Source organism: Tubulanus polymorphus, chromosome 5 (assembly GCF_964204645.1).
Source record: "Tubulanus polymorphus chromosome 5, tnTubPoly1.2, whole genome shotgun sequence".
Lineage (NCBI taxonomy): Eukaryota > Metazoa > Nemertea > Palaeonemertea > Tubulaniformes > Tubulanidae > Tubulanus > Tubulanus polymorphus.
In genome coordinates, this window is record NC_134029.1 from 21,492,373 (window position 1) to 21,506,449 (window position 14,077).

At 40.7% G+C, this 14,077-nt stretch overlaps 1 protein-coding gene across 1 annotated transcript in view; it reads left to right on the forward strand.

Annotated features, from left to right (window-relative positions):
• Nucleotides 1-14,077, forward strand: part of LOC141905594 (protein YIPF5-like) — a 34,799-nt gene that overhangs the window by 19,800 nt on the left and 922 nt on the right. Inside the window, exons 5-6 of the mRNA XM_074794528.1 lie at nt 12,800-12,910; nt 13,073-13,254. Of these exons, the coding sequence (XP_074650629.1) occupies nt 12,800-12,910; nt 13,073-13,254 (293 nt within the window). The remainder of the gene's footprint in view (nt 1-12,799; nt 12,911-13,072; nt 13,255-14,077) is intronic.

Sequence of the window (14,077 nt, forward strand, 5' to 3'; positions counted from 1 at the left end):
GATTCATACGCAATCATTTTCCCGTGCTAAAATTTGGCACCGACCTGGTCCGACGTTTTTTGGTCGCGCCAATCAGGCACGGAGCCGTTTGGCACCTGTGTGTAAAAAACGTTGTACAAGGCCCTCGATGCGGTATTGAAAATCGAAGGCTTCAAATGACGCGAACAGCGTTCAATAACGTCTCGGTCTGTACGAATAATTACAGTCATGTTTCTCTCGGATATAGAATGTGTTTTCGATTTTCTGTTTGTTCGCGCAGACGTCGACGGTCGACGCCGTTCTATTGCCGATCATTCTCAACAAAGTGAACGAACATTGAAACATTCATTCATTTATACACACACACATATTAATTTAGATGAATAAACTATATATATATATATATATATATATATATGTGTGTATATATATATATATATATGTGTGTATATATATATATATATATATATATATATATATATATATATATATATATATATATATATATATATATATATATATATATATATATATATATATATATATATATATATATATATATATATATATATATATATATATATATATATATATACACACATATATATATATATATATATATATAGTTTATTCATCTAAATTAATATGTGTGTGTGTATAAATGAATGAATGTTTCAATGTTCGTTCACTTTGTTGAGAATGATCGGCAATATTGTCCCTATGTATATATATATATTGGTATATTGATATATATGCACACTCAAAATACAATGTTGACGATGAAAAGGGTTTTGCAGCATACAGACACACACATCCACGCACGACTGATGGCTGATGGCTGATGAGAGAGTTATTGAGGATTCGTCCCCTGTGTGTATTGACGGTTATGTCTCGAGTGTAATGACAATATATTTTGCGTGTGTTCTCTCGCGTTGTTGAAGTTGTCCGGTCCGTGATATATATATATATATATATATATATATATATATATATATATATATATATATATATATATATATATATATATATATATATATACTGTAGCCGACGGTCGACGGCGCCAAATGCAGCTGATATCTCTGTCGGCTCGGTTTTGTGACAAATCCCGGTTCTGACAGGTCATTAGCCGTTACATTGTAGTAATGAAGCATATTCAGTCTAGATTAAATTGCTTAATTATCCACTCGCAATCAATGATGATGTCATTAGCGCCGTAGTTGGCCGGACCAAAGTGTCAACGAGACGCGCGTGCCTATCGTTTTATAGCGGCTAACACTTTTAAGATGACCCCGCGCCATTATAAAACTTGTTTTCGCTAATAGTTAAAGCTTATAAAAGATGCAGTTCGGATGAAGCGTTCAAGGCCGATGTGATCTAGATGATTCACGGTCCTGACATACGAGATGCAGGGAAACACAGAAACAGGAACATGTTTTCAGGAAAAATGTTTCCGAGATTGAATGTGAATTTCCCTATTTCCCTAAGATGTGTCCGTTTACGAGGAACATCTCGGGAAAAATGTGTCACGGTTTTGGGAATCAATGTTTCCGAGATTAAATGTGCTTGTTTCCGTTTCCCAGCGTTGGAACTATCGATATCATACATCAAGAAAGATGATTCCTCAATCCCAAAATAAGTATAAATGCATTTTTTTTGCTTCAACTGTATTGTGTGACAGCGATATTTCGAGTATTACGTACTCCAGACCAACTCAAACTCTAGAGAACTCCGACAAAAAACTCGGAGCAAAAGACAGTCTCTATGCATCTGATTATCTTACGCAATAGAAATTTCATGAACTTTACTCTAACGTGAATTCAGTTCAATGTCGTCGCGCGCTGTCGAGAAAACCTTTTATATTCATGTCAAACGCTGTGTTTTACATCCTATTTACATTTTGATACCTGACTTGGGAAATGATGTTCAATCTTGCCATATGAGAATTAATTGACTACAAGTCATTTATCACTTTACGATACATCCTGATGCCGTGTGTATCGCTTCATAGAGAAAGATACCTCGTGAGATAACGGGAAACGCAAATCCGTCAGTCGGTGAGATCACACAAACAACATCGCGGTCAATCGTCCAACTTACAAGTTGAGAGGTGTTTGATCACACGAAGACGAATTTGCCCTGATCAGATCCGAGCCAATTAATTTTGGCGGTGCCTAATAAGTTCTCATGTAAACCACTCTCTTGATATTAGAAAATGCCTAAACAAAGCAAAGTGAGTCACTTACAGGACCAGTAGCTATTCGCACAAAATAATTTGACCCGTGCTGAAATATGGCTCGGAGCTGGTCCGATATTTGGAGGAACCAGATTTTAAAAAACGTTCGTGTCGGTTCAATTCATGGTTTTCAATCTTTATGATGAGTTTGTTGGTCAATGGTTCTTCGCTGTGGCCTCTGAACTCCCCCCCCCCCCCACTGTAAGGGGATAAGGGGAAAAGAGAAATGTCGAGTGGTGCTCAGCGGGCGAGAGTTTTTCATTTTGTAGTAGAACAAACTTTTCGAAATCGTCCGAGCAAATAATATACGACGACGACATTGTTCATGTTATTGCCGGAATCGTCATCCAATTTTCCGAACGCATCCCACATCGCCAACAGCAATTAAACATAAACACCGCGGCTAGAAAAATTTGAATCGATGCTGAATAAATGATGGGATGTTTGATTTATGCTGCAGCCGCGACGTTGGTGGTAAGCCAGACTTACCTGTCTAGCATCATTCATCCTTCAATCTAGTTCGCAATTAACCCCCGCTGATGAAGTTCATTTCGCGACGTTTGATCGTTTCGTACCCGGTTTTCTGCGGAGTAAATTAACGTGATTGATCCCGCGCAAAACCGGGGCCCCATCAGCATTTGGATGATCAGTCACCAGTTACTTGGCACATTGATTCAATTGTTGCAAATAGAATTGCCAAAGTGACGGTTGAACCGGGCAGAAAATCGTCGACAAAGTGACGAATCTGTGACTAGTTAATACGTCGAATTGTTGTCAGTGACAACGTTTTCATTTTGCGTCTCTCCTTGGTTATATGTATATATATATATATATATATATATATATATATACACTATTGGTCTATTCATCATCATTTCTACCAGAGATATCGAATTGAAAAACATCTCAATTTTGTCGATACGGCTTCTGAAAACGGAGGTTGCACGAGCCGCGCTTCGGATTAAACCGTATTCATATTTGTCTAACTATTATCCATTAGGATATTCTCGAGAGTAAACAGACTTGAAAGTCTTTAAAGCCGTAAGCCGCCCGCCCGCCCGCTCAGTCGCTCGGTCGCATTTTCAGTATTTGCGTCGGAGACATTTCCACCGTTTACATCAAACGGTTTTAACAACTGACTGAAAGTGTTGTCTAAGATTACGACGCTTACGATGTCGGTGGTTTTTAAGATTTCGAAACGCGCTCGTCCCAATCGTCGCGAGCTCGTCCCAATCGTCGCGAGCGTCCAGGGCTGAAATATTATCGCCTAATTATCGGTCTCTAATTACGCCGGCGATGCAAATCTCCCGGCGATCGCGGCCGCCGCGAATTATCATGTACGCCGGCCGGGAGTCGTCGAAGTCGCCAACTGCGTATGGCAGCGCGGAATAACCGTGGACTCGGATTCAGATAAATACCGGCTGATCACATTTATAGTTTGCTCACAATGCAGATCTTGATTGGGTGGACTGGTTACAGCTATTGAGGGGCGGTCAGTAATGCCTAATAACATCTGACTACGATAATCCGTGAATGCAAGTAGATAAGGTCAATAACGATTCACTTTTTACATGGCTTCGGGCTAGTTATCGTTGTCATAATAATGAGAAAAAAAACTGCGCGGGAAATCATATCAGAAAGGTTTTTCTCGGCGTACGGCGCCATTTATCGCATCCCATCCTCCCCCGGCAGGGATTCGAACCTGATGGTATCGAGACTCACAACGCTACGAAACCCTGCTACACTAGCCCGAGTACGCAGCTACATGTGCAGGGTAGATGATGTCGTTATTAGCCAATCAGAAATCCTGTTTTATTTAAGCCTGGGTTTTTCCATTTGTTAGTTTATTCGAGAAATTTGCCTCAGTGATTATAGTGAAGCGGGGTTCCGTGCTGTGGCTGAGCGATGCCACAAGGTTCGAATCCCTGCCAGGACAAGATGATCTCGTTCTAGTATTCCACCTGTTGACGAGTCGAAAATTGCCTCGATTCGCGTCGCAAATTTACGTTCATATGTCGTTGAACCTCGGCCTGTCTTGTGATGACATCAGTGGTTGTATTAGACCTCGTTATCCGACGATGCTGTCATCCTAATTATACGACGTTAATGAAAATTTCATGCGTAAATTGCAATACGAGCTCCGAAATGAAAATATAATCTCGCCAGCGCCTGACAGGTGTTTGGATACTCTACACGTTTCGCTGAATGACAAATTGATTTTTTTGTTATAACGTCATCGAGGGAATTTGTGTCGTTGAATTATCCTGGGTTTGTTCAGAGAGAGAGAGGGGGAGAGGGGGAGAGGGGGGAGGGGAGACAGATTGAGAAGTCCTGTACTGTATAGTATTGGAATATGGTTGAAGCCCAATGCACACGATGCAGGGAAACCACTGAATCAAACATGTTTGATCTGAAAAATGTTCTTCCCGAAACAATGTTTCTCGTTTCTCGGAAATGCACACATAGAAACGCTCATAGACATGTTTGCATGTTTCGCTGCATCGTCAGCTGAATGACACCACACAAAGTTCATTTTCTGGGCGCAGAATTATGATCTCAGTTAGCCGTTGCGTGTTTGCAGTTTTGTGATATTCTGTCTACACTCGGCTATGTAATTACCGTATTGCTTGTCGGATTCATCTAATTTTTTTCCAGTTGTCCGGATTCGTACACCATATTTTTATCAATCAGTTGAATGCCACTCTGTTTTAGCTTTTGCGGCAGCGTCATCTAGATAGCGATTACATCCATCTGATATGTGTTAATATCACACATCAAATACTGCCAGTGATTTAAGTGCCATGTTGTGGCTATCTGTAAGTCGACATATTTTCGGATAATTACCTGCTAAATCCACACATCAGATCGTGTGAGTTATAGTAATCTCTCTATAATTGCCTTCTCTAATCATCTCATACTTTTCTCTGTCAAAACATGTGATATGTATATGAGTAAGTAAGTCGTATGTAAAAAAAAAGGGTTCGATAAGATCGTGGTGATCATCAAGGGGAGATATTGTATCCACTGCGTTTTAGGGAATTGAAGAAACTAATAACAAAATCGTAAGTTGCGGAGTGTAAGATTTTCAAATAGAAACATTGTCATCCATGAAAGGCCGGGTTTTCCCAGGTTTGATTTTTTGTAATAAATAGCAGGAAATCGCATGAAAATCATGACTACCTAGTGTAAAGGAAAAAAATGGAAAGTAAAGGTATAATTGCTATGATTAAACATGTTGGAGGAGGGGAAAACGCCCAATTTTACAATCTTCTGATTTACTTTGAAATCAACAGTTACAATTGGGGAAATGCTGTTTTATCAGGTTTGCAACAGATTCGAGCTGGTTGGTTTTTTCTTTTTCATCCCACCAGCAAAATTTTTGTTAGTTGAAGAATCCCTTTCAAACGCTGCGATCTCACGGAGACGTTTTGGCCCGAGTCAACTGGCCTGGACCAGTGCTTTATAAGAGAGCACATTCACAGGCAAATCATTGACTTGATGCTAAAATGCTATCGAAACGATGCTGTGACGAGTGAGGTGAGTCACTTACAGAACCACAGAATAATTTGTCCCAGGCTTAAATTTGACGCAAGTCTGGTCAGTTGTTTGGCCTGTGTCAAACATGAGTGGATTCATTCGGCACCAGTGTGAATGGTTGGCTCCGGCCAAACACTTGTATGATCGCGGCTTAGATTGTTGATATCTCTATATGCATAGATATACGGAATATATTTTTCGAAAGAAGCCTCAGACATCAATAGTTAGTTTCATCGATTGCCTGATTGCGATAACCTTGCCGCACTAGGTGGACGAAAATTGCCGATGCGTCTGATTGGTCGGAGGTCAGTCGTCGATTGCAGGGCGAACTGTAGCTCGACACTCATCAACGTTACATGGCACGTCTCGTATCAAAAATTACTTCCTTCCCTCTTCTAGCCGGTCTGTTCTCATATCAAAAATGAACTACATTTCTCAGTAAAAATATACACACAAGTTGACTATTGATGACTCGTTATGAAAATCGCGCGCTTCTCGCTCGGCTAATTTGATCTGTCACGACGAGGACGAAACTATCCTCACCGTGTCAAACTCTGCGAACGCGAAGGAGGGAAGGCTAATGCTTCGTTCATGTCCGTGCTTCGTGGCGTATTTTCGTGTTAAATTGTCACCTGTGCTACGACACAATTTCAGGATGGCCGTTCTGATTTAAGGCATCGCTGAAATCTCTCCCTCTCTCTGTCGTGCTTCACACATGTGTGTGGGTATCGTGCTTTACACATGTGTGTGGGTATCATGCTTTACACATGTGTGTGGGTATCGTGCTTTACACACGTGTGTGGGAATCGTGCTTTACACATGTGTGTGGGTATCGTGCTTCATACATGTATGTGGGTATCATGCTTTACACATGTGTGTGTGGGTGTCGTGCTTCACACATGTGTGTGGGTGTCGTGCTTCACACGTGTGTGGGTGTCGTGCTTCACACGTGTGTGGGTATCGTGCTTCACACATGTGTGTGTGGGTGTCGTGCTTCACACATGTGTGTGGGTATCGTGCTTCACACATGTGTGTGGATATCGTGCTTTACACATGTGTGTGGGTATCGTGCTTTACACATGTGTGTGGGTATCGTGCTTCATACATGTATGTGGGTATCATGCTTTACACATGTGTGTGTGGGTGTCGTGCTTCACACATGTGTGTGGGTGTCGTGCTTCACACGTGTGTGGGTGTCGTGCTTCACACGTGTGTGGGTATCGTGCTTCACACATGTGTGTGTGGGTGTCGTGCTTCACACATGTGTGTGGGTATCGTGCTTTACACGTGTGTGTGGGTATCATGCTTTACACATGTGTGTGTGGGTGTCGTGCTTTACACATGTGTGTGTGGGTGTCGTGCTTCACACATGTGTGTGGGTATCGTGCTTTACACGTGTGTGTGGGTATCATGCTTTACACATGTGTGTGTGGGTGTCGTGCTTCACACATGTGTGTGGGTATCGTGCTTTACACATGTGTGTGGGTATCGTGCTTTACACATGTGTGTGGGTATCGTGCTTCACACATGTTTGTGGGTATCGTGCTTTACTCATGTGTGTGGGTATCATGCTTTACACATGTGTGTGGGTATCTTGCTTACACACGTGTGTGGGTATCGTGCTTTACACATGTGTGTGGGTACCAGTGTCAAAGCATATTCATCAGCATATTCATCGGTGAAGAAGTCTTTTTCAGAACTCGACTATTAACCTATAATATGCCGGTTATTCGGTTTAAACGCAGGATAGGGGACGATATTTATAGCGCTATTAACGTCTCATATTGTAAATGCAAAATATGCGAAAAGAATGAGCAGTTGCAGCGGCTGCGGCTGCGGCTGCCGTCGGGATCTGTGTATCGATAATAGATGACACGCGAAGAATTGTTTGCTGATATGAGTTAATAATCACATTTTTGGTATGAACCAGTTCGCCGGCGCGCCCTTGTGTAATGCGGTTATTCGTGATGGATGAACGCGTGCACGTCGTGAAATTTATCATTACCAAACAATCCGCCCTTATTAACAATCGGCGATGGATATATCAATGGTGGCAAATTAGCGGCTGGTTTTTTTTTCTCCGTCTCTTGCGTATGATTTACGAGATATCACGGCTGTATTATATATAGAGTCGGTCGGACAGACGGGAGTGTATTATTATCATACTAGATTTCGAGATTTATGCCGCCGTTAAATGATCATCATTCGCAGTGTATTAATTATTCGAAATCTTCCGCCTTCGTCTTTGAAATATTTTTCTAAATTTGTCGGATACCATAAATCTGAATGCGACGATTCAGTTCGCGTAATCAGATAATGATTTCGACGTTTTAAAGACATCAGCAGCGAATAAACTGAATCTTTTATTTTCGTGGCGCGATTCATGATTAAGTTTCTTTCATCGAAATGAATACGTTTAAGCCGCGATCGCACCGAAACGTTTTTACCGGGTTTAACAGGCTTGGTCCGCGCCTAGGTTAGAGGGCGCATTCGCACTTATATCATTCAGTGTTGAATTACTAATACCGGTATATCATCAACCCGATGCTGTGGCAAGTGAGGTGAATCACTTCTAAAACCAGTTTGCATCCGCATGGAGTAATTTCATCCGTGCTAAAATTTGGCACAGGCCTGGTCTTTAGTTTTTGAGCAGGACGTACTCGGGCCTTCTCAAACAGGCACGGGCCCATTCGGCCTAATTTGGCTCGGGCCGAAAAACGCTTGTGATTGCGGCTTATATCAGCTTACCGATGGACCTGCAATTAATGACACATTACTTGACAGGCCGAATGATCGCAGTGACCTAAAATAGAGTGGGTCTAAAATGGTTCGGATAATACCTAGATCATTGATTTACGATATACCGGTCATTCGCTAGTCATCTTTCAGGAAATTATTCGGCATAAACGTTTATATCATCGTTTTCGGAATTGTAAATGATGGCCGATTTTCTATATGCGACGCATACAAATATATATATAATATATATATATATATATATATATATCGCTAATTAATCTTTCGTATCGTTGCCGAATCTTACTCAATGACGGACACGTAATGCCGCTGGTCGTCGTTAAATGAGGAATAGCAGCTATAAACGACGTTACTGCCGCTGAGGTTTATGTGGTTATTTGAATTAGGCTATGGCCGCCTTGTACTGTCGTGCTCAGCGTTCAGCAGGGCTTGATTCCGGAATTTTCAATAACAGGGCCCAAAAAATCTAAGGCCTAGATGTATTGTACTTGTTACGTGAACGCAAATCCGTAGATGCAAATTCCTTAAGGGGTTTTTAAAAAAACTTAGAAAAAATTTTTTTTTATGTGTCATTTTCTGAGCATCTGGAGTGATTCTAAAACAAAATGGCCGACCATGATTTTCCACGATGTGTAGCTTTCTATTAACCCTTCAGTGGATCTACACTGCTGTGCGGTGTATGAATCGGTGATGGATTCTGCTAGTACACCGCAGTGCGGTGTATTGATGTAATTAGTAATTAGTTTTTATCTCTATAGAAAGATGGCAGCACCTGTCAAACATAGTGAAATATTAGTTACTAAAGATACACCGCGCCGGGGTGTAGACGCACTATGGTGGTACGCCTGTTATTCAACACACTAGGGTGGAATTTTTCAAAATGTTCAAATTATCCACAGCACTATGGGGTAATGATTTGTCAGCACTGAAAGGGTTAAGGCCGGGTTGTGAAAATGTTATCTTGACAAAAATTAGGGTGGGACCAGTTAGGCCCTCCCTCAGATCCGCCCCTGTTAAAGCGCCCCTCTCCTTCTTCATACTCCCGTCACATTTCGTGTATAAAGATGTATCAAGACATTAACGATTTTGAGCGCGCGTCGTCGTTTGACGAAACGACTTCCGTCGTCTGTCATCCGAGACCTCGCAAATAGCCGTATATATTCACAGCGATACCTCAGTACCTGCGGGTTGATTCGTCGTGTTAATAATATTTTTAAGAAATGTCGTCAGAATTACGTTTTATTGTCTTGATTTTACCCCGGTGAACTGTGCGTATGGTTATTTCTGGAATTCAGATGATTTCATAGCCGCGCTAGTCGGCTGTCTGAATGTTGAACATAGATCAGAAAACTGATGGAATCCGCGGTTCCAGTAACCGGTGCTGATGTACGCGTATCTGATTCGATTTTGAAATTCTATCAAAGGTATGGAACCCTTGAAACTTCGGGTACCCCGGTTGGCTTGTTACATCCTGAAGCGTGGATACCTATCGGCATGTGAATATGTTTACTCAAGTTCTTGTTTAGAAATGCATTGTGCTAGATTTAGCTCTAAGATATGTACAACGCTGAAGAATGTGCTCTCGAGACTAAATGACTCGGGGATGACCTTACCGCCTTTAATAAGCCGGTAATTCCTCTGAAAGCGACTGCGAAAAATGATATTGACATACGCCGGTATATTCTTAATAGAAAGTTCTGTAAGGATTGTTTAATGTTGGCTAATACCCGAGCTGCTGTTGTGTAATGGAGTGAAAGGCTTTTCACCACGATACCTTCAGGGCCCTGTTTATTCGCTTAATTTCATCGCATGGTAAACTTTCTAATTCAATTAAAATCTATCTCTGTGATCGAGTAGTTAGAGTGATGAGGAGCGCTGAACAACGCCTACTCAATGTCATAGCGATGATGTGCACAGCCGCAGTTAACCAGGAGAAATGCAAAGTTTTAAAGTTTTTAAGTTGAATTGTATAAGAAAGCCCAGGGTTTAAATATAGCAAGTGTACAAAATGCCTAAAATTCATCACTCAAAAAATCTAGCTAGGACCTTACAAGGTGCTTACTTTTCACAAAACTCTCAAAAAGTGCTTACAAATTGCTAACTTATGACTTTTGCGATCCCAAATTATCATTTTGGACAATCATGTATTTTAGACAAGGACGATTAGGATTAGGAAGGTGTTAATAAGGATAAGGAAGGTGCCACTTTAGCCTTGCTAAAGCGCTTATACTATCAAAAACATTTAGAAGTGCTCTTGCCTCAGCCTTACTTCTATGAACCTTGGGGCTGGTTCCTCAGTTGAGACTTAAGTCCAAAAATGGTCTTAAATTTTAAGAATGGTCTTTAGTTGTTAGATTGGTTATAGAACTAAAATGGTCTTAAATTGATCTTAAGTCTAAGCCATGACTATGCAACTGGGCCTTAAAGCCTAAAGCCCTGTCTACTACTTCATGCTTGTAACAGCCAACTCTATCATTGATACGTCTATGTGTTCTCGCTTATTTTTCATCAATATTGATCCCTGATGTAAGCATTTTATCATCTATTGATGCACATCCGATCACCGGTCTTGCACCTTCCTGATTTAACCTGTATCTGACATGAAAGTTCGCTGGCAGACAACTATCGCATCAGTCATTGTACACTAATTGAATTAGCTGGTGATAAATGAACAAAAACAATGGTACATTTTCATTATATTAATGCTCCTTGGTTTCTTAATGCTATACATATATGATTAATCTTTTTATGGATACACCCACTTCATATTGTTAGTATCATGTTCAGGAATATTTTGGTCCTGCTGACCATATATGTTGGTTTCAGTAATCGTGAACCTAACGTATAAACTAACACCTCTAAAATACTAAGGATAAGGTCCTCTCGTCCTGAAGGTTTCTGGTAGCAAATCATATAGTGTTTGCTAAATAAACAAATCATTCGACAAAATACAGGAGGAGATATTACGAGCGACCAACTCTCCAAATATCGCGATAATACACAGTCAACTGTATTCCGTTATGGATATTGGAATTTTTTAAAAGGCGAAAGTTAGTTGACTTAGGGCCTGAAATCTGAATGCGATCTTGAACAAATAAACTATTATTTGCGGATGGGAGACGCGCGCGGCGGTTAGACAAACATTGAAACAGAAGTCAGAATATTGTGCCGTGAAATGTCGCGAATATTCCCGTCTGTGTTTTTCGCGAAGCGTTTGATCGCGCGGGGAAATCAAATAAGACGACGATAATAATTTTCGTTCGTATTGAAACACTTATCTTCAGCCGCGGTGACATAACTAGATTTTTTACGGCAAATTGATGCGAACGTTTCGGGTTGTGGTATATCCGACGACGATGGCGATGGCGCTGGCGCTGGCGCTGGCGATGTTACGGTGTTATCCCCGGTAATGGATGGCGGTTGTTATGTACGAATTCACTGGAGGCTAAAAGGCTTATAGCGTCCCGTGATCTTTGAGCCATGAACTAATAATCTAATATCGCGCATCGCACAATGCCGGACATATGCGTGCGTCGTTTTTACGCTCGATAAGATATCGCGGGAAAAATCCTTTTAATATTTCAATGTTTTCTTAAACAACGCGGGTATAGCGATTCTTTTAATCCCTCGAACGACTGAGAACCACTAAAAAGGGTTTTGGAAGAGCTTCGAGGTTTATTTCATGTTAGGAAGAGGCTCCTGGGGCCAGTTGCATAGTTGCGGCTTAGACTTAAGACCAGTCTAAGACCAACTTGGTTCTATAGCCAATCTAACAACTTAAGACCAATCTTAAGATTTGAGACCACTTTTGGACTTAAGTCACGACTGTGCAACTGGGTCCAGAACTTTTTGGCCAAGAAACGTCGCTCTTAATTCAAACTACTGATATCCCAGTAATCTTTTTATGAATGTATTATCGAATTTATCGATGATAAGTAATAATATGCATAAGATTCTATCATGATTTTGACGCGTTGACGGACCGCAGCAAGCCAATGCTGTACACTGTAGGGCTTGGGGGCCTTTTATAAACGAGGAGAATGAAAAGAAAGACAAACGGAGAACAAGGTGGTCACTGACCTGAAAATCAGGGAAAAATCAGAGAATTATTTAAAATAGCAAAAAACCAGGGAAAAGTCAGGGAAATTTGTTGAGATGGTTAGATCACATTTATAATCGAACTGTTTCCATCTATGTTTTTAGTATTTCGCTTTTTATAAATTGATTGGAGCAAATCAAGTCAGGTAAACAGTACTATGTAATAAAGGATGTTATGTTTGTTATGTTTTTCAGACGTTGGTCGTATTGAACCCCGTTAAAAGCGCCGATGTAAGCATCATGCAAGACACGGACCTCGCCGGGCCGCTCGTGTTCTGTATGGCGTTCGGCGGGTCATTACTGCTGGTAGGTTTATCTGAGTCACGATTATCATTACGCAACGTTCGATCGTCAAGAGATTAGAGAGAAAAAGAATTAACGATATACATAGAAATAAGTGAATTATGCAATGATTAATTTCTGAACGCTCAATGAAGCTTTTCCGTAATCGATGACTTTTATTTACAGGCTGGGAAAGTGCATTTCGGATATATCTATGGATTGGGCGTCGTCGGTTGTCTGGCCATGTATTTCCTGTTGAACATGATGAGCATGACGGGAGTAACGGGCAGTACTGTCGTCAGCGTTCTCGGTTACTGTTTGTTACCGATGGTTATACTGTCGTTTATCGCCATTGTTTTATCTTTACAGTAAGTCTTCTATAAGCGCGACGTCGACCGCTGGGAATTGAAGGGCGCATTAGTCATAGAAATTCATCGATTCCCTCGCGATAGACAAGCCATTCATAAATAAAGAATTTACGTGAATGAACTTTCAAATCATTGTCTTTTAATACAACAGACTGGAGATGCTTCTATGAGAATATTCACTTTTAGAGTGCTTACTTTGAAATTCGAGTGCATCTTTAAAAGGCTCATGAAAATTTCTTTATTTATATCGGGTAGGCCTTGAACCTGCATGTAAATATCTGAATGTTAAAGAAAATACAGCTACTTAATGTCTAGAAGTGCCTTAAGCCTTGAATCAGGAGTGTAACCCTGTAAGGCTAAAAAATGATAACTTGTTTCTCCTAATCGGGTCGGGTAGTTTTGTAAAGTGCGATGAAATTTGTAATCAGTTTATTTTCTATAGCTGCTGGGTCTGTTATGGTTAGATCAGTAATGTACAGGGTAGATAAGAGGCTGGAAGGGTCATTTCTAAGCTCAATATGAATGAGAAACAAGGTATCAATTTGTTTGAGCCTAATCTTATAATATAAACCATGTATTTCTGGTGGTTCAAGTCTCGGAGCAAATTCTTTTTTTCGCGCAGTGTAGAGATCATACCAGAATGGCTCCGTGATATCTAAAAGAGTTTGTCATGCTATAAACCTAAACTTGTCAATGCAATAAACGAAGAAGCATTTTGCCTATACCTCTGGGATAGAAATTGTACTCTCATGGCTTGATACCATTATAGATAGAATATTGTCTTATGCATGATCAGTAATTGCATATTCTTGAAAATGTACGC